The sequence below is a fragment of the Micropterus salmoides genome, unplaced genomic scaffold (assembly GCF_014851395.1).
Source record: "Micropterus salmoides isolate LMB-PRFRI ecotype aquatic unplaced genomic scaffold, ASM1485139v1 Ms_hic_scaffold_7, whole genome shotgun sequence".
Taxonomy (NCBI): domain Eukaryota; kingdom Metazoa; phylum Chordata; class Actinopteri; order Centrarchiformes; family Centrarchidae; genus Micropterus; species Micropterus salmoides.
The window spans coordinates 32,126,056-32,147,305 of record NW_024044459.1 but is presented as its reverse complement, the minus strand read 5'-3'; the positions used below and the strand labels follow the sequence as shown (position 1 = coordinate 32,147,305).

Genomic DNA, 21,250 nt, shown 5'->3' with positions numbered 1-21,250 from the left:
TGAAAGCCCCAATCTTATTCTTTAAAATAACTGGAGAATTTTGAGAGGTAAATTTGCCAAGAGACATTCAGTCACTGCTAATGGCGAGTGGAAGCTAAAGATGATGGTGTTGCGAAAACTGAAAACAGCAGGAGTTTAAATCAATTCACTTTTAAATTCTGGGTCAAATGTGGGTAATTTCACAACTATGGCAGTTAGAGTTCAATACAGCATGTCAGGGAGTCTCACTGTCCTTGTGTCCTCCTTAGGGTGAGCTCAATGGACACAAGGGACTTGTTCCTTCCAACTTTCTAGAAGAAGTGCCTGATGATGTAGAGGTTTTTCTCACTGACTCACCATCTCGATACCCCCAGGACACTCCAGCACGGATAAAGACCAAAAGGGTACATGCTCCTTCGCAGTACTAGCCCTCTGTCATCCATTTACTCTTTTCAGTTCCCGCTATCTCCTTAGTTTTGTGTCTGTGCGTGTGTGTGCGGGCGTGTCTCTCATTGAAGTACAATGGGATTTCTGACTTTGGAGCATTACACTGTAAATAAATAGATGTCTAGAAGATCTATGAAAATAAAACTAAGACTAATATTTGACAGAGGTATTTTTATTTTTCATGTTTACTGCTGTGAAAGGGGGGACGTTCTGCATTGTATAATACATGGATCTATTGTATTCATAAAGCATTCTCAATGAGAGTAAAATGGAGGGGGAGCTCCTGTGACTTTTTACCTGTTCTGTCATGTCTTGAAAAACAGCAGTTAACACGTTTTGCACATGCATATTTAGCATTCTAACAGATGCTTTATGAATATATTCTGTGTTTGAACTCAAAAATAATTTCTAATAGAGTAAATAGTTTTGTTGTACTGAAAGATGAACTATGTAGTCTGTAGCTCAGCATGTTCTATAGTCCAGATGCATGAATTCTTGAACATTTTATATAAAGATAAGTCTAGTGTAGTAACTTTTGTATCTGCTCCTGAACGCCTTGTTTTGTATATTGCTTTCTTGTAAAGTAGCACGCAAAGGTCACTTAGCCTATGTTGCAATCAGAATAATTTCAGAAGTAAATTATTTACTAAATGTAAATATGTGATGTTTGTGTTTAACAAATAATGCAATTGTTAATATAAATAGGTGTCATCAGATATTTATTTCCTTGTGTTCTAATTTGCCATTGTCATAGTGCAAAATATTGAAATGCCATCACCATATATATTTTTTTTTATTTCTTTTCCTCACCCGCTTGGAAAAACAGAAGAAGAGTGTTCATTTCACACCTTAAAGGCTCTGTTTCCGTCACGTAAGTGAGCAACTGAGGATACCAAGATTACGCTCCCCTCGTCTAATGCAGATGACATGGGTACCCTTAGTTTCTGGTATGAAACATGTATACTTTATATGACTTTCCTTTAGTGCTGCTATGCCTTCAGGTAGTTTTAGGAATCTACTTTGTTCCACCAAAACACTCAATACTGTGTGCTGGTAGGAGATAGAAACCCTAGCCAATGCATTAGACAAGAAGTATGGTATCTTCAGTTGTTTCTCTGAGTGTTGTACATGACAATGTCCGTCTCCTGCAATAAGTCTCCTGCTGTAACTCATGGTAAGCTAAAAGGCCATTGATGTACAATAACCCTCGATTATCAAAAACGTTCAGTTAAAATTAACGTCTTTCAGTGCAGTATGACATGCTGACATCCTAGAAAGAAATCCAGAAAACCCACCAATTCTATGCAAAAACCCAAAGAAAAGCATAAAGCTTTAAAAAAGTTCTCATTTGGTTTTACAGTTCTAATGTAGCTAGTTGCTTTTTGCTATTGCAAACTTTGGGACCGGTTTTCTTGTATTCAAAGAATAATGTGAAATGGTAAAAAGATATACATTTATGAAATACAACAAATGTTTTGGTCAAATCATTTAGCATTTTGGTTTTCAAATCAGTACTAATTTAGTGAACCAAGAACTACTGATTACATTACCAACTAATAGTTATTTAAAGTGAGACTATGTAACTTTTGCTAAGAAGTGGAAAGTATGGCTACAAATGACAATTATTGGATAATGCTAAGTTGCTACACTATGTTTTAGCATCAACAAAAATGCCAAGTTATTGTAACAGTAGCACAAGTGGTGAAGAGTCAGTGAACTCACTCAGTAATGTCCATTATACAGCAATATTTACGCAAGGTTTGCCAACAATGTCCACCATAAGCTACTTGTCAAACCAGACAAGGCTGTAGCAGCAAAGCCCGAGTGAACTGAACTGAGCAATGGTGCGTTTTGTTTCTTAAGATTTTAACCTTTAATTTGTAATTAGAAGAATGATTCATTTGTTCTCTCAAAAGTTACATAGTCTGGCTTTAAAATCAGTATAATCAAATACCATATGCTGCACAATGATTTTGATATGTTACACATCCTGGTGTTTAAATTATATTAACACACACATACTATATCTATAAATATAGCCTCATGAATGGAATCTTTAACCATCTGTCTTCCTAAAGTGCAATTTAAAGGAGCCTTTTAGCTCATGATTACAGAAAAGGAGTAGTGACTAGTAGTTTCTCTGTAACTAAGTGTATCAGTAAATATCTACATATATTTAAGAGGAAGGAAAGTGAACGTGATATTAATGTCCTGAAATGCAAATGTATGTTTGTGAGAGAAACTGCCCTGCCTTTGATATTCATTGTTGGGAAATGTTGTCACCTTTATGTTGATGTGGAAGTTAGTCAATGTCATGCTTAAATTCTGTGTTGTTGTAGCTTATTCATAGTTTAAAAAAACCCAACTGTTTCTACCTGAGATGGGGAGGGGTGGAGGGAGGGAGTGTGTATCGATACCTGAGTGCACAGGACATCCAGGGAGGTAGACTTCAAAGCTATGGTGGCCCTTCTGAGACAGAAAGGACTTAAGAGAAGGAGGGGAGTAGTGACTGAGGTGTGAGAGACCGCTGGCTTTTTAACACCCTCAACTGTCCCTTACGGGTCTCCCATTAGGTTCCATTGGAAAAATCGGGTCCGCCCAGAAGAGCAGCCTCTCCCACAGTGCGTCCACACATCCCTGGCTCTGGCCCTGCCACCGTGGGGCCCGGGAGTCCCATCAGGGTCCCGCTGGACATGTACTCCTCCAAAAAGAAAAAGGGACTGCTCTCCAAAGGGAAGAAACTATTGCAAAGACTTGGCACTGTAAAATAATTTGACATACTTGGAGAGTCATCTACTTCTGTCATGTAAAAAAAAAAAATACAACAGCAGACAGGTGGCATTTGTGAGCTTAGCAAATGCTTTATTCTTGTACATCTGTTGTATACTAGAATATTTGTATTTTGTTAACAGTATGAACTTCTTTTATTCAATAACACATTTCATATTATGGTCCCGAGACCTAATGGTGTCGGCCAACGTAGTATTGAGTATCTTACCTCCAAGAGGGCCCAGGGCATTCTCCATTTTGCACTTGATCAAGTCTGATGGCACTTAATACACCACATTACAAGTCCGACCAGTGTACAAAAAACTGAATGTCATTCAAACGCCGAGGGCTCAGTTAGACCAGTTTGAGTCCGAAGAAAGAGATGGACTGGAGGGCCTCGACTTGAGCTTGTTCGAAACAGCCTGTCGCATAAATAGTATGAGAGGTCTGCATGCTTTACTTCAGCACATTCCCTCTTGACCCCCTCAAGAGTGCATGCATTGTGATGGGCTCAGTATGGAACCTAGAGCAGTACTTTAACACAGCGTGGCTGACTTGCTGTGCAGTATTACTGTGTCAAATCAGCAAAATTAACTCCTACTCTTCTGCCCTATCTCAACACCTGATAGAGGCAAGAGCCCCCCCCATCACCACAACAAACATTTCACACTTACTATACTAAATAAGCACATACTGTACCTGCAACAGGGTCTCTGCAGTAAAATCAGCCTGAATGGAAATGCCTAGTAGATCCAACCTCCATGTATTTTGCCTTATAATCGCACAATGGTAAATACTATGTCCAGTAGAGCATGCAGTTCCATGCCTACTATTCATTTGTTGTTACTTCATAAAACCAGAAATGTTTGCAGTTGTTAATCCTGACTTGTGATGTGCAGGGTATTGTATGACTGTCGTGATTTCCGTAAGACCAGAGCTTACAAACATCTGTCCAAGACTCCTGTGTTGACAAAATCATGCATATTCATGTCCCCAAAATATTTTTATTTTAGAAGTATATCTTGGAAAATAGATGACTAGGACAAAAATTCTCCCTGTACTGTTTGGGGCTACGGAGTAAAATAAAGGGATTTTATTTTTTACTTGAGTTCACTGTTTTTGATGCCACACAGATGCACATGATTTAAAACAATGAATATTCTACAAAGAAAAATATTACATGAACAGATTAAAGAACAAATAGAAGTAGTTACTGTGTGATATCAGCAAATTCAGCCCTTTTATTGTTCACAGTGAGACACAAGGCTACCTCTACCCTTCTAACCCAAAATCTTAGATCTGAAATGTTTATTCAAGCCAATCTGTCATCAATGCCTGTTTAGTGTGTCCCAAGTTATGTTGGTGCAGGATACAAGTACTGTATATCTGTGTGTATCTATATATCTACACCTTAATGTAGAGTAGTGAATGTATGATGAATTGAAAGCCAATGTATTTTCAAAGCTGCCCAAAAGGATTGTGCAGATGTCCGTCTTTGTGCGTGAAATGAGACAGTCCACCTTTTATTTCCTCACACCATTCTGTTTTCCATTTCATCCTCATGTATCTTGAGATCTAGCCTATTTTTTCTATATACACACACACACACACACACACACACACACACACACACAAGAGTTAAACTGAAACTGCCAAAAAAGAATGTATGCAAAACATTCTGTAATACTTTCTGTACAATTCTCGGCCGAACAGCCATGTTAACCTATGGTTAACTGTAAACTGTACATCTTTTCCTATTTCTGGACCATGTCTTCAGACATTGCTTCTATTCATTTCGAGTGACTGTTGCTCTTTTTGTACTTTGTCCATTTGTAAAATTGTTTTTAAATGTTTATACTTGATTTTCAAACTGCCTTTTTTGTACATTAACTTTATAATCAAACAGTGCAAGCTTTCCCCATGGTGTCTTGGAAGACCATATTGTTTAAAAGTCTGCAATTGTGTGCTAGCTTTATGATAAGAATTATCAGCCTATATTGATGGTTACAAATTATTGTGTGGGTGTGCATGTGCAATCTTTTCTATATAAAAAAAATAAATTTGATATTTTGTAATGGTTGCATGTGTGACTTAACTTAAACCCCAGGAATAACATACTGCTCAAAGAAATGTTTAATGAGCCATCTCAAAACAACAGGGGGAGGGGGGGGAGCATGAAAAACATGTAGTCTTTTATATATGTGAATTCACAAACTCTCAACATCTTCACCCACATGACCTTTCAAACTTTAAGTGCATTTCCAACAATAGTCAGGGTGCATATTGATATTTTATCATGTGCGCTTGTATTTGACCTCTGAAAAAGTGAGTTTGTCTTTTCATTAAACTCCAATATGCAATATAAACCTCTTAAACTGCCTAACTCAACACACAAGGCTACATGTCTCAATCTGATGCCAGAAATGCAAAGTCACTCTTGGCATCATCAAAACTTAATTTAAAACTTAAGAGAACTTTTAACGAGTATAACGAGTTAACATACAGTTTGTAAGTCAGAGCCAAACAAATCGCATGTCTTTTCATCCTTATAGGTAGTAGAGGAAGTCGTCTAGTTTGATATTGGGCTCCTTGTGGATGCTCTGACCCACAAGGAAAGCCAACTTGTGGGCGTACTGGCAGGGAGCAGGTACTCTGATGATCCCCTAGAGCACAGATGGAGAAAGTTAACTCGAGCCCATCAATTCCATGATCACTCTGGCCTTTACTACTACTTTATTGGGCTAAATCTGTTATTCTAATATCAGTGATTCAGTATTTCCCACAAGATTTGTACATTTTAAAATTAAATGCATTAATTTGGTGCAAGATTAAGAGGCTATCTATGAAGAATCTTGCACTTCGGGATGAAACTGTATGAAAATTTCATATCACGATTATAGTGACCAAAATTATCACGGTTATCAGTATTATCAGTGCACAAATAGACTCTGCCGACAAACAGCAGTAGAACAACGTGTAGCGTTTTTACAAGAGCAGCAACACTGAGCTTCAGTTTACACACTGTTAGCAAGTCAGAGAGACAAACCAAAGCTTAAAGTTAACTCACCCTGCTTCACTATAAAAGGTTATTTTCTTCAATCAAGTTTCCCTCAGCACTCAAAAACTAAAATACGACCAGACTTCAGAGTGACTGAAAAATCTCCGCCGTCATTGACCCAAACAAACCCATGTTGCATTCTGCACATCCGCGCCTGCTTCTGAGACACGCTGGACAGTGTTTGCCGTGAGATTATAACAGCACGGGTAACCATACCCGGTTATCATAGTAATTAAAATGTGTACGGCAATAACCACCGGGAATTTTACCATGGTTAACCGTTATTCGTTTAATCCCTAGTTGCACTCGTTAACAATGTTGTGCTCTAGTAAACTATTTGATCATAAACCATTGTTTAGCTATAAGTTGTGATGAAACTGCAAAAAAAGGCAACAAATTTCATGTTTTATCTAGCAACCTGAAATCAAAGAATAGAAAATAGGATAAGTGATTTCCCAAAATTTGTTTTTACTTTTAATGGACACATGTAATATGCTTAATACTTTCTGTGAATATAATCCAATTAATCTAATTTCTATCCTGTATAGACACCTTATTTTGAAAACCTGCCGTTGTCACGTGTATCTGCACGCTAAATTCTGTTTATATAGGCAGATTCTATTCGTTCTCTGCACATGATAACACGTTATGCAGTTCAGTCAACCAACCAGCATATCTAGAAATGCTACAGACTCCTGTCAGTTTTTCGGATCATTGCAGTCACCATCTTCTAAAGACTCATTTGTTTTCATGTAATTGTCCACAGAGTCATTGTATTACCCATTTAATATAAAATCTGTTGCTGTTATTTAATTTTTTTTATGCAAACAAAAATGGCAATTGTGTTTGTAGTTTCCAATATAAAAACTTGTTCAAATGGTTTCACTGTGTGTATCAGTACATTTTAACAATACCGTGATGATACTGATAATCTTGGTCACTATAATCGTGATATGAAATTTTCATACCGTTTCATCCCTACACGGAAGGCTTGAATACGTGTGCACTCCTAATTTAGGTGCAGCTAGCTTAATCACCACCTCACAAACGTGAGACAGAAACACTCAAAGCGGATCAGACTGGCAACATTACCGTAGTTACCTTAAAATAAAATTGGTTTTCTTGATCGGATGCCAAAGTCTGTGAGCTTGCCAGTTTACTGTGTTTTCAGACCAAAAGTGAAGCGAGCGTTTGGGGCGGTGAGTTTACATACAAAGTCAATGCAAAGACGGGTAGAGCCCCGATTTCCTGTCGGGCGATGCGAAGGACTTCGCGCGAGTTGAAAATTTCCAACTCGAGCGAATTTGCGCGGGTTCTAATAGTCTTCTTGCGTTGTGTGTGAACACTTGCAGCCCATGTACTGACGTGAGGAAAGTGTGAAAGGATTAAATTCACGTTTGGTCTGAACGCAACATTAGCGCAGCACGGAGCAGCTCACACAAACACAGGTCTGTAATGTTATTGTGAGATGTGTTAAAATATTTTCGGTTCATTTCGGAACAAATTACAGGCTCCATGGTCTCATAATTGATGGGAAACACTCAGTAACTTAACAGGTTGTGCCTAACTGTAATAAAAAGCCTACTCCTGTACTGAAACACATTCAATGCAACCGCAGTTACAACTTTTACAGCACAAAGTACTGCACGAGTACGACCATCCGGGAGGACATAAACACAGTGATTCAAATCCAGCCTACCTGCCAGTTGTAGTACATGTGGCACAGCTTGTAGGTAAGCCGCTGCATGTGATCAGGCTTCAATCCACTGGTGTCGTACACAACATTGTAGTGGGTTGGGGAGACACTTCCACTGCGGACAGCCTGGCTCACGATGAAGAAGTCATACCTGGCGAGCGAAGGTTGCAACAGTTAACTACAACTAAATAAATTAATGAATGAAAAGATGCATGAACAGCACACACACCAAAAACCCCAACATACCACTCTGGACGGGTGACTTCCGAGTCAACGACGGTTCCTGGGGGAGGGTTGGTCACCTTGCCTTGCATGTGTGCGAAGAATCTGCTGCTGATGCGCTTCTTCACCACCACCACACTCAGCTTGGGCCTATGATGAGCAGATTGAGAGGCTCCATGAAAAATGGGAAATTTACTTTATTAATAGGAGCTTTGTTTAAATTATTTTGGTGTATGATGTTCCACCACTAAGCAACTAATGCTTTTAAAGATATAAACTCTGAACAAGCAACTCACGAGTAGTCTTCCCCCATGGACTTGATGGAGTCCATGATCTGTGAAACCTCATAGTTGACCACGCTGTGCAGCTGGCCGTCTCCCACTCCATCTCGGTACACAATGATGCGCGAAGGCAGGCAGCCGTTTATCTTCAGATAGTCTTTCAGTGCAGCTGGAAAACAGAGTTAAAACAGTTATGCTCAGATTGTCAATATAAAAATTTACATAAATTAGATAATTGCAAAATTTAGGAAAGTAACGTGCCACTTAAAGCCTTCTTTAGTCCGTCCATGATTTCCTGGCCTCTGTGCTGCAGTACACACCTTGAGAACCACCTGAAAGAAATTAGAAGCATCACACAACTTATTAGCTGTACTACGACTTTACTGCCGTAAAGCAGACCTGTGCACATGTGAAGCCTAAATCAGACGGTGTGGAAGATAACTGTACAGTTCAAGGCACAAAGTTTCTACAGCTATGTTGTAGAAACTAACCTGCTCATGCTCTGGTTGAGGCTGGCCACTAGAGCGCCAATGGACCTTTTCCCTGCAGCACTGTCATGGTAGCAGTCAATGCCCACAATCATCAGCTGTTTGAGCTGCGCAAAGATGGGACAAGTAGCAAGTATGCATCAGTTTTATGTTACTTCCTATTTGTAAACTTGTGTTTTTACCCCAAACCTTTGAATGGGCTCAAACTATCATGGAAACTAATAGTGAAAATTTAGGCACCTCACAAGTTGATTCTGAGGGTTGCGATGAGATCATGCATCTGGATGCATCAATGTTTTTTTATTTCTATACACATTTTTTTCCCTCCTAAGTCTTACTGAGAGTTAAGGCACTCAAATACTGGTGTGATGTGAAAGAGAAAAAAAGACAATCAGTAATGCTCCATCATTAACTGATTTGTTGATAATTTCTGATCTGCAGCTTGCATGTGTTTATACAGGGCAGCCAGAAAAGACTGATCAACTGTACCTGTAAAGGCACACTGTAACAGGGCTCAAGTTTTTTGGCCATATGCTGTTCTCTTCAACATCAAGATCATGCGAGTGTGGTCACCTCCAGTCTTTTTTCATGTTCTGCTAACTGGCAATAATTTGTGATCTCAGGTTAATTAGCAGTGGGGCTAATTATCGTGATAAAATAAAATGAGATTTTGTCATCCCAAAGGCTGCAATTACACTGCACGTTACGCTGTACCTTGACTTGTTGTACAATGGCCTTAAGCTTGACAGAAGCTGACATGACAGAAACTTTAGTGTCACACAGAGAATGAAAGTAGCACTCGCCAAATGCATGACTGTGCATCCAGACAGTGTGTCCATAGTGAACATGCTGTTCATTGAACACTTGTGTTTTTGGTGAACTTAATGCATCCGTTTGTATCCCACTGTAAACTTCTGTAATCAGATTAAAATCATATCTAGAAACAATCTGGATAAAAGACAAATTTCAATGCAATGTGTACAGGGGTCATTGATTAATACCCACAATACACAAAGACAAAGAGAATGACATTTGTACATCTCCAGCCAATAAAGCCTCCAAAACAAGATAAAGCAAAGATGGCAAACAAGAAGAATGTTTTGTTTGCCATTTGTTAGTCGAAGTCTTTGAATCAGGTTTGATTTGCAGAGACTCCAAAAGATATTCATCCACTTGCAAAATGCTGTTTAGTGTCATGTTCAAATGTGCCGTGATTAAAATTACACAACACATTACACACAGTACCATTTTCATTGTTACAAAATGACTACTACAATTCTTGTTCTCCCATAGCACACCTTAACTTTTAACTTCTGTGACATACAAACTAATTAGTGTGAACGTGACTTACAGGGATCTCCACACTCCACAGTTCTCCTCCCATCTTGCAAGCCATCTGCAGTGCAATCTTTGTAGCCACAGTCATTAGTGCCTGGGGTCGGCTGAGGGTACGGGAAATCACACACTGGCTGGGAGTGGGGCAGTCCACACAAAGGTACTTCTTGACACTGTCGTACTTGTCCTTTCTGTTGTTGGGGAGGACCACCACCACCTAAGAAATACAAATGAGTGGAAGGTCTCATACTGTTTTGTTAACGGGACCCATCTCTTTGCCTCACAAACACACACCCCAAATGTAAACAGCTACAATGCAACCATTAAAGTTCATACATTGTTCACAAGACATGTCAAAGCACAAGTAATAAGCAAAAGTCAATCTTGAGAAGGTGAGGGTTTTGTTCCTTCCTTTCAGTAACTCACCATCTGTGTTTGGGGTCCAACATTGTGCTGCAGGGCTCTGAGGAGAGATTCCTGGTGATCCTCATACTCGATCCTGAATGAAAGGACAGTTTACAAAAATTAAATTACATAACCACAAACATGGTTATGTTTGACTAAACATAACCATAATACGCTTAAGGACGACTAAGGTTAGGAAATCCTTAATATTGAAATCTCATTACTAAACAAACAATTCGAAAACAATATTCTAAGGACCTGCGGGGAAAAATGTTTCATGGTGTTTAAATTGTTTCTATGGTTTTGTCCACACCATTTATAACAATGAGTGTAGAGTTAATATACTAATCAAAGTTAATTCAACACCTCTCAAACCGTTTCAACAATAACTGAATATTATAACCTTCATGTACTAGTCTGCATGAGCTGTAGCTATAAAACTGGGAACAAAGTGCATTATAATGTATTCTACTCACATTTTCCCCAACTAATTTCAGGCACCTGAGCATCATAACTCATGTTGCAATCATTTCCCATCACTGGGTGGGTGGTGCAGAAACCCTCTCTTTGACTGTAGGATACATTGTTCTTATGCTCAGACTCACATGACAGCTCTCTGTATGCGTATCCCAAGTGGACCTGAGACTTTGTTGAGAGTCTGCAGGAGGGACTGGGCTTCGTTGCCGTTACGACGGGTGTGAAACATGAGCCAGTTAGTCAGGGGATATGAGCTGATCAGAGGAACCCCACGCATCTCTCTGGACCAGTCAGCTGACATGGGGTTGTAATCATACTAGGTGACACAAATAGTTACATTAATCTCACAATTAAGGTCATGAATCAATCCATTTAATGAATTAAAAAAAGCAAATTTATGTAACCACAAGCACTATACCGATCTTGGTCCCTGGAAAATCTTTTCCCCTGGGAGAACTCTGCCAGTGAAATTTAGGAGTTTCTCATCAAAGTTGAGTCCCCACTTATCCAACTCCGCCTGTGCTTCAGCATTCCTATGAAATAATTTGAAATTCATTCAAAATCAAAGCCTGGGATTATGGTGCCTGAAGATGTTGACAGGGAAATTTGCTATATTAACTTCTGTGCATATAAACAGACTAATTACACAACCTGCTGAGATGAGGGCAAATGACAGTAAAGAGCCTTCGTGATTGATTAAAAGATTAATATAAATATTTACAAACATTTATTTTATCAAGCATGGAAAGTAGGTGACAGGATTAGGGTTAACATGTGACAAATCACTTCTGTGATGACAACTTCTCCACCACAAGTAGGAGCAAATTAGGAGCAATCGGGATTTTCAAGGTCTTGATTAGACCTATTCTGCGCGATGGCAATGATCTGCTACAACGTCCCGTCTGTGTCAGTGTGGCCAAAGTAGACAGATAAAACACGGCTCTAACTGACGTAGCTGGGACCCACTGATTATCACCTACTTCCGTATGTTAGTGACAAATCTGTTGAGGCGTCCCTCCCTCTGCTCTGGGGTCAATCTGGTGTGGCCGCTCAAGTCCCTCATGATGTTGAAGTCAGCTCGCATCTTGTCAGTCAAGCCTGTCCAACACAAATGAATTTTCATTTTAAGTTGTTTCAAATTTCGTGGATGACATCCAGACAGACATTTGGCAGGAATTGCCGTCAATAACCACACAGGTTTTGAACAGTCTGTCAACACTTTTCTGCTCTTGACTTTAGTCATGTGATCAAAGATTATGTCTGTGCAAACTCTTGGATGAAGATACACACGATAGCAATGCTATAGGTGAAGCACTAAATGCCTAAATTGTTGACCTATGTCTGAACACAGAGGAAAAAACAGAGGAAAATAAGTAACCTGTGAGGTAGCACAGCTCTGGGATGAGCATAGCCGGGCCAGGAGGTGGTTCTCCAGCAGCACCCATCTTCTTCACATGGCTTATCAGCAGCACCTGGCTCCCATCAGTGATGTCCAGGCCGTATTGCTTATAAGAGACGGCATGCATATTTGAGTGCCAAACCAGATTTAACAAAAATTCCTTCTATACGGCATCACAAGTATTCCCCTTAAACCTCATTTCCTTCCCAAGAGTACGTGCCAATACAGAGTTCAATGCAAGTCAAACAGGCCCAGTTACACAAATACTTGTGCTGGGTGCATGACACTTACTGTCTTGTAGTAGTTCTTAAAGGAAATATCTGTGTCTCCTCTCTTGAATGTGTTGTTGGGAGTGTGATCCCATGCAATATCATCGATCCTGTAGGTTCTGTTGTTGTACCTAAAAAAGGGAGGCAGAAAGAGAAGAGTTCAATTTACATACGGATGCATTTGTGGGGCAGATAAACATCACTTTCAAGCCCAGTACTATAAAGCTGCAAAAGTGCTGCATATTTTTCCAAGAACGTGTGTGTAATGTTGATCTTACTTGGTGAGGACTATGAGTCCAACAAGCTCCTTGGAACAGATCTCTGGGAAGCGTTGCTCTCCACACTGTTGCCTCAGGTTTATCATAAAGTCAAGGACTGTCTCACTGCGCAGCACCCTGTGGCTCACGTCAGTACACAGCATGATGGCAGACTCATACTTCAAGATGGTGGTGGTGTAGCCCGGCCAGATGGTCAGCCTAGGATATAAATTTTATAAACTTAATAAAAAAAACTTGGTTTCAATCATTGAAGACTGCCCATTAACACAACTCTAGCTAAGTGACCTCTGCAGCCTCTCCTATTTGGAGAATGATTTTAGTTAGAGATGCACCAATTGTTTGGCCACCGAAATTGGCTAAAAACTGCAACCAAAAAAAAATTGAAAAAAATAGCACTTTCGGTGTTTGGCCTAATGCGTCAAAAGGCAGAAGAAATTTTACTGAACAAGTACGTTGACATGTCAGCAGTGTGGAAGCATTTTAGACAAAACTCTGACACTGTTCTGCTGAATTGTCTCCTAGCACATCCACTCCATCTGTGGCTGACTTCTTACAAAAGGCAACAAAACGGTCTGACCCGCTTTGAGTGTTTCTGTCCCTCGATAGTCGCACCTACACCTTGATGTTAAATCCACTGAAACTGACCAGAGTGAGCTGACAGGCAATTTTATCCTGTCATTTTCTCTCTTTACAAAGACAAGTGCTGCAGTATGAGTCCTACCTGATGAGAGGCTGTGAAGTCTTCATGTTACACAATACGAGAACCACATTTCTCCAATTGGGTCGGACTTAATGAATTTAGCGCGAGGATACACATGTGACAACGTCCAGTTTTCAAAATAAAGGTGTCTATTCAGGATGGAAATAAGAGTAATTGGATTATATTTACAGAAAGTATAAAACAAATTACATGTGTACATTAAAAGTGAATGGACATGTAATTTACTTTACCAGACCCTCAGGCCTCGGACCCACCCACCATATTCTCTCCAAATCCTGTCAGATTGAGTAAAAAGCACATTTTGACCATTTAATTTATGCAATGGTAAAAAAAAGAAAAGGCAAAATAATGAAGAAAAAAGTTAATGTACTTGTTCAGTCTTCCGCAAAAGTTTGTTATATTCACTTCTGCCAAGAATCATCATTTCGGTGCATCCCTAATTTTAGCCTTTAAACCAGGAGAACTAGTATACTGTAAACCTGATTTATTAAAACAATTAACATTTACAAAAGCAGGCCTTAACTTCAACCCTGTAAGAAAGCAAAAATGTACCTGATAAAACTGGCAAAAAAAAAAAAAAAAAAGAAGGTCAGACTGTATTGAGAGTAGCGTAAATTTAAAAAAATACTTTTGTATTTGTCAAGGTTTTCTTTACACAATCATAAATAATGAGGAACAACTTATGGCTAATGCAGTGTGAATTTAAAAATATGAATGATCTGCATTTACTTGTTTTTAATATACCCCTGCAATTTGTTTATATTATTCCTTGCATGTAAAGTGTGTCAGGGTGTGCCCTGGGCACACAGCAGATGCCACAGCTCCGGTGACGCGGCTCAAAATGATCAAGCACTCAGGGAACCACGCGAATGACTTCAACATCACTTCCTGTGTCCCCTATGTGGTGCTAGAGAGAACCCGGTAATTAGTACGTTAAGTGTAGAACACGTTGTGAAAATTTCATGTAAATCATAACGATTGTTGGAATGAACTGAACAACAGGTGCATTTGACTTCATTCGGCACTTCACAGCGCTGACTTTCGTGATGCACGCTGGACTTAACATGGTATCTTGTCACATGACATTAAAACCTCCAGCATGCATCATGTTAATTCAGCGCTGCGCAGTGACGCATGAAGTCAAACACCTATTTGCACGTAGATGTGTTCAGGCTGGGACTCTCAAACATGTAAAGTTACATCTTCCTGTGTCTTAGCAAAGCATAGAACTTCGCCGCTGCCCCAGGGAAATGCGGTTTACCGAAAACATGTATGGTCAGGACGGGTGTGTAAATGTACATCTCAAATTTGGTACCGATGTGAGCACGTACACTTCCTGTTCAATAGCAAATCGTCGATTTAGATTTTTTTGTACAACTTTTAATCGTCAATAGGATTAGACTGCACAGCAACAATTTTGAGTTGATCGGACATTTCGTGCTAAATACACTTTATAAATCTACATACTTAGAGCTGCATAAACGAAAACAATACTGAAGCAAAAGGAAATACTTGTGCTGTGGGATGTTGAGTGGATCATCGGGGTTGTAGTAGTTGCGTCCAATCTGCTGCATATTGAGCATTCTCAAGATCCTGTAAAAATGAAATATGTTAGTGAGAAGTTTTATAAATATCCAAAATTTTGTAGAAAATATTGATGGAATTTAAGCTTTTGTAATCAGATATAATGATTTACTTCTATTTGAACGTGTAACACGCACAACTGCAAGGACACCAGTCACAAGCAAATCCAATTATTGGAGGACATTTCATTTAATTTGTCTGATGCATCACATATTTCAATCCTTACTGTGGTTTCCGTTTTTAAGGAGACCTGAAAACTGGAAAATGTACCTTCTGAATATGATGTTGTAAAACTGAATGCACACTGGTGATGTGGGTGGCAGTTCATTTGTCAGGGTGATGGTTATCTGAACCTTCTCTCCATTCCTTGTTTTGCTGTGGAGCACAGTCTCCTAAACGCAAGATTAGACATTGCAGTACAAGGAAGGAAACAATTACAAAATGTACCAATCAAGATTTTCCTCCCTATGAAGTTACAATAAAAAGTTCTAGGAATTACAATACATTGGTAACCATTCAACAGTGGGATTAGCTGCATCCTTTCTTGTACTTTGTTAAATTTTTCACTCTTGACAGTTGTGGGTCTTAAATTTGTTAGCAGGCATGCAAACTGGTCAGGGGTAAAGAGGTGAGAAGGATATGCAAGCAGAGAAAAGCTGATGATAAACAGGGCAACTTTTAATAATGCAGTAAAGCTCAGACATTCTGTGTTGCTTTCAAATAGGTTTCTCCTGTAGATAAACTTCTCATGTTATATCATCCCTGCTGAGTCAGCACACATGCAGCAATGATTTAGTCTTCCCTCTTTTGTTATGTTCACAGGGAGAGAATGGAAAACTTGAACAAAAAGAAACAAGTTGTTTGTTTTCTTGTTGCATTTTTAAGAAATTCTTTCAAAAAGTGATGTAAATGACACCAATGTCAACACATTTTGTCCTGTTGACTTTAGCCTACATTACATCCAGGTTGTTGCTACGGCTCTCCATAAATGAACAATTAACATTATTGGTTAATAACAGTGAGCTAGTGTATAAACTTTGCAACATTATTAAATTAGACAGGACAGTTAGCATTGTAAGCTAGCTTACTACTGTCCAAAATTAGGCTTGCTTTCTGTCGGACTGTTCGTTCGGCAGTTTCTCAGCGTCCTAACGTGTTCAGCTAGACTGCAGTGTAGCCCTACTCTGCCTCTGATCGGCTGTTGCTGGCTGTGGCATTAGGGGTGACAATTGGTCCACAGTGGACTCTAGTGTAGATTTAACTGGTAGGGCTCAATGCCCCCCCCCCCCAAATATTTCTCATCGGATCTGTACAAATCACGCAGGCGACCCATTTTTTCGCTAAGTACCAAGCAAATCACCTTGCTGTGCAATCTGTGAGGCAGAAAAAGCAGAGCTCCATCAAAGCTTCGCGCTGCGCCAAGAACTTCCTCATGATGGAAGAGGAGGGCAGATCTCAGGCGACGAGACTCCATTGGTGGATTGAAGTCCACATGGTACTGATACAGAACCCACTGAGGGCGGGACAGGATACGAAAGAAGTTCGCTGTTAACTGAATAACAGAACCGGATATTCCTGCGAAAGTACACAAAATTTTTAGGATTATTCTCTACACAAATTATAAAAGAGGTATATATGCTGAGTATGTGTCAATTTCAAATCAGGACCAACCAGACTTCGATTCCTTAACATGCTCCATAGCCTGCCTGGTGTTAATCCCTGCATCGTGAAAATCCCGGCGGCGTCCACCTCTCTCCCCCAGCTTCACCTGCTGAAATCCAGCTGAAATCTGTATAACAGCTTAAAAAAATAAAAAGATTTTAGACTGTCAGGACAGGGTTGCGTACATTGCGATGAGAAAAAAAATAAACAAAATCAAACTACCATTGGCATAGGAAATGTTTAATTGACTGGCAAGTAAAATTACCTAATCACCACAGTGCAGATGGTGTTCATTCTCCAAGCCCAGTGCACGCTTACTTTTGTATGTTTTTTTTTTTAAACATCTCTTGGTTTGAAATTCCCAGTTCACCTGCACTGCAGTCCTTTGCAAGTTAACTTTGCTATTGGTTTAACCTCTAAACATTCCTGTAATATTCATGCAAAACACCTATTCAAGGCATTTCCTAAGTAAATTGAATGTAGTTCTTGAACCATTTGGAGAATATGCATGGTTTTGGGCTTCTCTGAAAGAGAATCCCTGGAGTTTCTAACCCAAAATGATTGTAAGTGCTACTGGAATTGATTAATAAGTTTAAACACTAAAACTAATTTTTCATTTCCGCTTGAAAATGCTTGCTAACAAATCCATGCAGACAACCACAGCTGAGACTTATTAGCTGGTAAACAATGCATAAAGCCTTACTTAGTCCAAGTTTAAATTTCATACCAATACCATGAAAAATGACTAAGTGTATGTCTTAGCATATTTCTTTTTTAAAAACAGCACTGCCCCTTTGTAGCAGGCGGCTGCCTCACTCTGTATTAGCCAGTAGCTCGACGTGTTTTTTTGCTGGTAGATCATGAAATTCCATTTTAAAGTTGGATATCGTTATTTTCAGAATTTCAATGGCTACTCAAAGTGCCAGTCATCGGCACAATTGCTTGCAATTGGCTCGGCCTACCCACGAAATAGGGGCTGACCCTTCCTTACAGCGCGGGCTCTCATTGGCTATTGAAACGGACATGTGAGCTCCTATTGGGTTGGATTTGGTGTCACTCGAAAGTTTAGCAGCAAATTTTAAGCTATCGTAGTTGTTTACATTCAAATCAGCGTTATTACGGTTATAATGACATACGAGCCACGTCTGCCAGCAGATATGAAACGATGCCGCAGCAGTCCCTGGGGATTTATTGATGGAATAGTGCGTTTTGGACTAAATGTTTTTACTGGATTGGATCATCTGGACCTTTCACAAGACTGTTTTTGTTGGAATATAAAAATAATAAAAAATATCAGTGGATTACTATGAGGCTTCATAGGTGAGTCGCGTCAATTTTGCTTGTACTGGTTGGTCTGACGGAAGTGCTGATTGTACCCGCTGTGGTGATTGTATCTGGAAATGGTTTGCATTGGTCGAATCACAAGGATTTTAGCTTTCAAACGGTGTATCATATGGGATAAATTTAAGACCTTTTTAAATACTACCTAGGATACCAACACCACTGTCCTCGGCCTCAACTACCACTTATCCGTGTCTCCGGCTGAATTTCAGACACTTTGCCATTCTCCGGCAACGAGCTAGCGTTAGCTTGTTAGCAGCCCGTCAGAGATCTTTTGTTTTCTTTACTAACTGATTCGCGCAGAGCTTGGATGCCAGAGCTCATGCACCGCGAATACTTCAGTCCAGAGCGTAAAGCTGAACACTGACGTAAACCGTAACGTTACCTGTACTGCCGTATAACATCAGAGTCACACCAAACGGACTAAATTATAAAGTCACACAAAAACTGTTTGACATTACAGTATTTATTTAATCCTACTAAAAAGGACAAGAACAAATTTAAGACATTGCTAAACAAAATTTTATACTTTTAAGGCCTTATTTTTGGAATATGAGATTTAAGACTAATACTTTTAAGACCCCGCGGGTACCCTGATACCAAAAGCTGCCGCCAGGACTCATGACCCGTGGGAAGATGCAGACAATGTGCTAAAAACCGGTCTGACATTTCGAGATAAATCACCACCAGCCGATACCTGCACTCACGAAGCAGACATATCATCCTAAATGACTACAACCATTACTGGCTAGCATTAAATATACCATATTCCATATATACTTTCAAAGGCCAGAAATAGCAGAGATCATTAAAATAATAAACTAATATATCCTGATTTTGTGTTTGACTGTACCTTCTGCCGAAAAGGGTCCTGGAGCACCTTTCTGTCTCCCTCTACCAACCAGCTCCCCCTCAGTGGCTGGGGCAGCTGCTGGTGCAGGCTCTCGAGCCTGGCTCTTCAAAAAAAAAAAAAATAAATAAATGTTGGGAGATACAATATAGCTTTATTGTCTCTCTCTTTCTTTGGAAGGGAAGAAAGCTGTTGACCCATTTTCAGTATCTTCAATTACTCATCTCTCTTCTTTGTAGTTGCATATATGAAGAGGGGCTGTTCGGACGCAATATGCCAAATTTTAATTGTCCATTTACATTTTGCACAACATATTTCCAATACAGTGTTGTGTCCTCCCTTGAATGGTTTCATTGCAAGAGTCTCTTCCAAGCAGAATTAAGGCATCAATGTATCAAGATAACTGGTAATTAAAAAGGTAAAGGTTGCTCACCCAACAAAAGTAGTCTTTTTTTTCTCTTGGTATTAGAGTCTCCTCTCAAATATTTTACATAGGAACAACAAGAAAAAGTATCTGAAAAGGTTTTATAAATATGAACCTCTGGAGGTGTGTTATTGATTGCCATTTGGTGCCAATTGAGGTCTTCAAAAAAGGCACAGGCAACAAGGCCTTGTAAGTAAAAACACTGGAACAGGGACTATTCACATGTCATTGCAAAAGCACCAAAATTGCATTCACCTCCAATTAATTTGGATGGAAACAAAAATCGCATAGACATATCTAAGCCTGCACAAATACAACTAAAAAACATCCAAGTTACACTACGGTTAAATATAGAAGTAATTGATTCAATTACGGTAATGATATCTAACCTGAACATGGCTCTACATATTTCTGCATCAAAAGGAGGATCAAGGAGATATAAAAAGGTTAACTGATTACAGTAAAGGCTGCTCTTACCGCTCCAGGTGCTGCAGTCTCTTGACCACGTGCTCGGCCTCTTGATCGAGATCGTGCCCGACCAGTCATTTTAGCACAGTTTCAAATGGTACAGCTAAAACAAAAAAAACTAAATTAAAACCTTTTATAACCAAAGTATTTATCAATTATTCAGATTTTTTTTCTACAGACTTTTTTTTAATTAAAACTTTTCTAGATATCAAAAATTACATAACATTTTTTAAGTTCCACGTGCTTTTAACAGCCAGTGGTTTCCTCTAACAGAGCCTATGCTGACCCTGCGTCAAGCTAGTTTAGCTAGCGGATGCTACCAAGCTAACAATAGCTGCCGCCAAATAAAACCCATTTTCTCCTTACTGCCACTAAGATATTACATTTTAAGTGTTACAAGAGTTAATTAAATCTGTTAAACTCGAGATTAATTTACAGTACCTCCGAGTGAGTAACGTTAACTGATTTGCTAGCTAAATAAAAAGCTAACGTTAATTAAATAACTACAACTTAACATAATGTTGGTTAAGGACTCATTTTGGTTACATCTAAACTGTAAATTAGATTCTCGCATAGATTTTTAATTCAACATATGTTTTATACATTTTAACAAACATACTCACTTTTGAAGAAAGTTTCTTATAACTCACTATTCACGCCGAAAGAAATACCACAGGTGACAGCTACTGAGCAAGACTTGCGGTAATTTAGTTATAGGCCTCTTCACTGAGAAAATTAATACGCTTCAATTCCCCGCCCTCTCATTAGCCATTTTTGTCGTTTACATTAAGCATCAGTATTTATCACAAGTGCCGTGGTAATAGATAGTGACACTAATAACGACCTTACCGAAAGGTTGCAGAACATTTTAATCAGAAAAGCCTCAGGACTACTTTTCTAAGCGCAGTGATCCGTTTGACCTAGTGCTTGTGTGGGCTTTTTAACAGTGGTCTCAATTGTGACCACTAGATGGCAGCAAAGCTCGTACAGACTCGGGCTGTCTGGGTTACCAACACCTACTTCACCGAGTCTCTGATGAAACTCAGGACTCTGATACACACACACACACATATATATATTTTTATAAATCAACAGCA

General features: G+C 39.3%; 2 protein-coding genes across 7 annotated transcripts in view; one reads left to right on the top strand and one right to left on the bottom strand.

Moving 5' to 3' along the window:
- rimbp2 (RIMS binding protein 2) overlaps window positions 1-5,591 on the top strand; it is a 70,463-nt gene extending 64,872 nt beyond the window's left edge. For 5 of the 6 annotated variants that reach the window (XM_038703745.1, XM_038703747.1, XM_038703744.1 and 2 more), the window contains one exon: window positions 249-5,591. In XM_038703745.1, coding sequence (XP_038559673.1) covers window positions 249-407 — 159 coding nt within the window. In that variant the 3' untranslated portion in view covers window positions 408-5,591. The remainder of the gene's footprint in view (window positions 1-248) is intronic. The other variant, XM_038703746.1, reaches the window with a different exon arrangement.
- piwil1 (piwi-like RNA-mediated gene silencing 1) lies at window positions 5,311-20,866 on the bottom strand. The gene is made up of 21 exons (XM_038703748.1): window positions 20,777-20,866; window positions 20,163-20,256; window positions 19,265-19,367; window positions 17,080-17,208; window positions 16,769-16,983; window positions 15,679-15,800; window positions 15,337-15,417; window positions 13,104-13,301; window positions 12,848-12,956; window positions 12,536-12,662; window positions 12,138-12,255; window positions 11,576-11,690; window positions 11,286-11,473; window positions 10,702-10,774; window positions 10,292-10,492; window positions 8,944-9,047; window positions 8,714-8,784; window positions 8,468-8,621; window positions 8,196-8,321; window positions 7,953-8,100; window positions 5,311-5,858 (listed from the first exon to the last, which is right to left on the bottom strand). The coding sequence occupies exons 2-21, from the start codon at window positions 20,229-20,231 to the stop codon at window positions 5,742-5,744; spliced, it is 2,568 nt and encodes an 855-aa protein (XP_038559676.1). The 5' UTR covers window positions 20,232-20,256; window positions 20,777-20,866; the 3' UTR covers window positions 5,311-5,741.
- Between the last annotated feature and the right edge of the window lie 384 nt (window positions 20,867-21,250).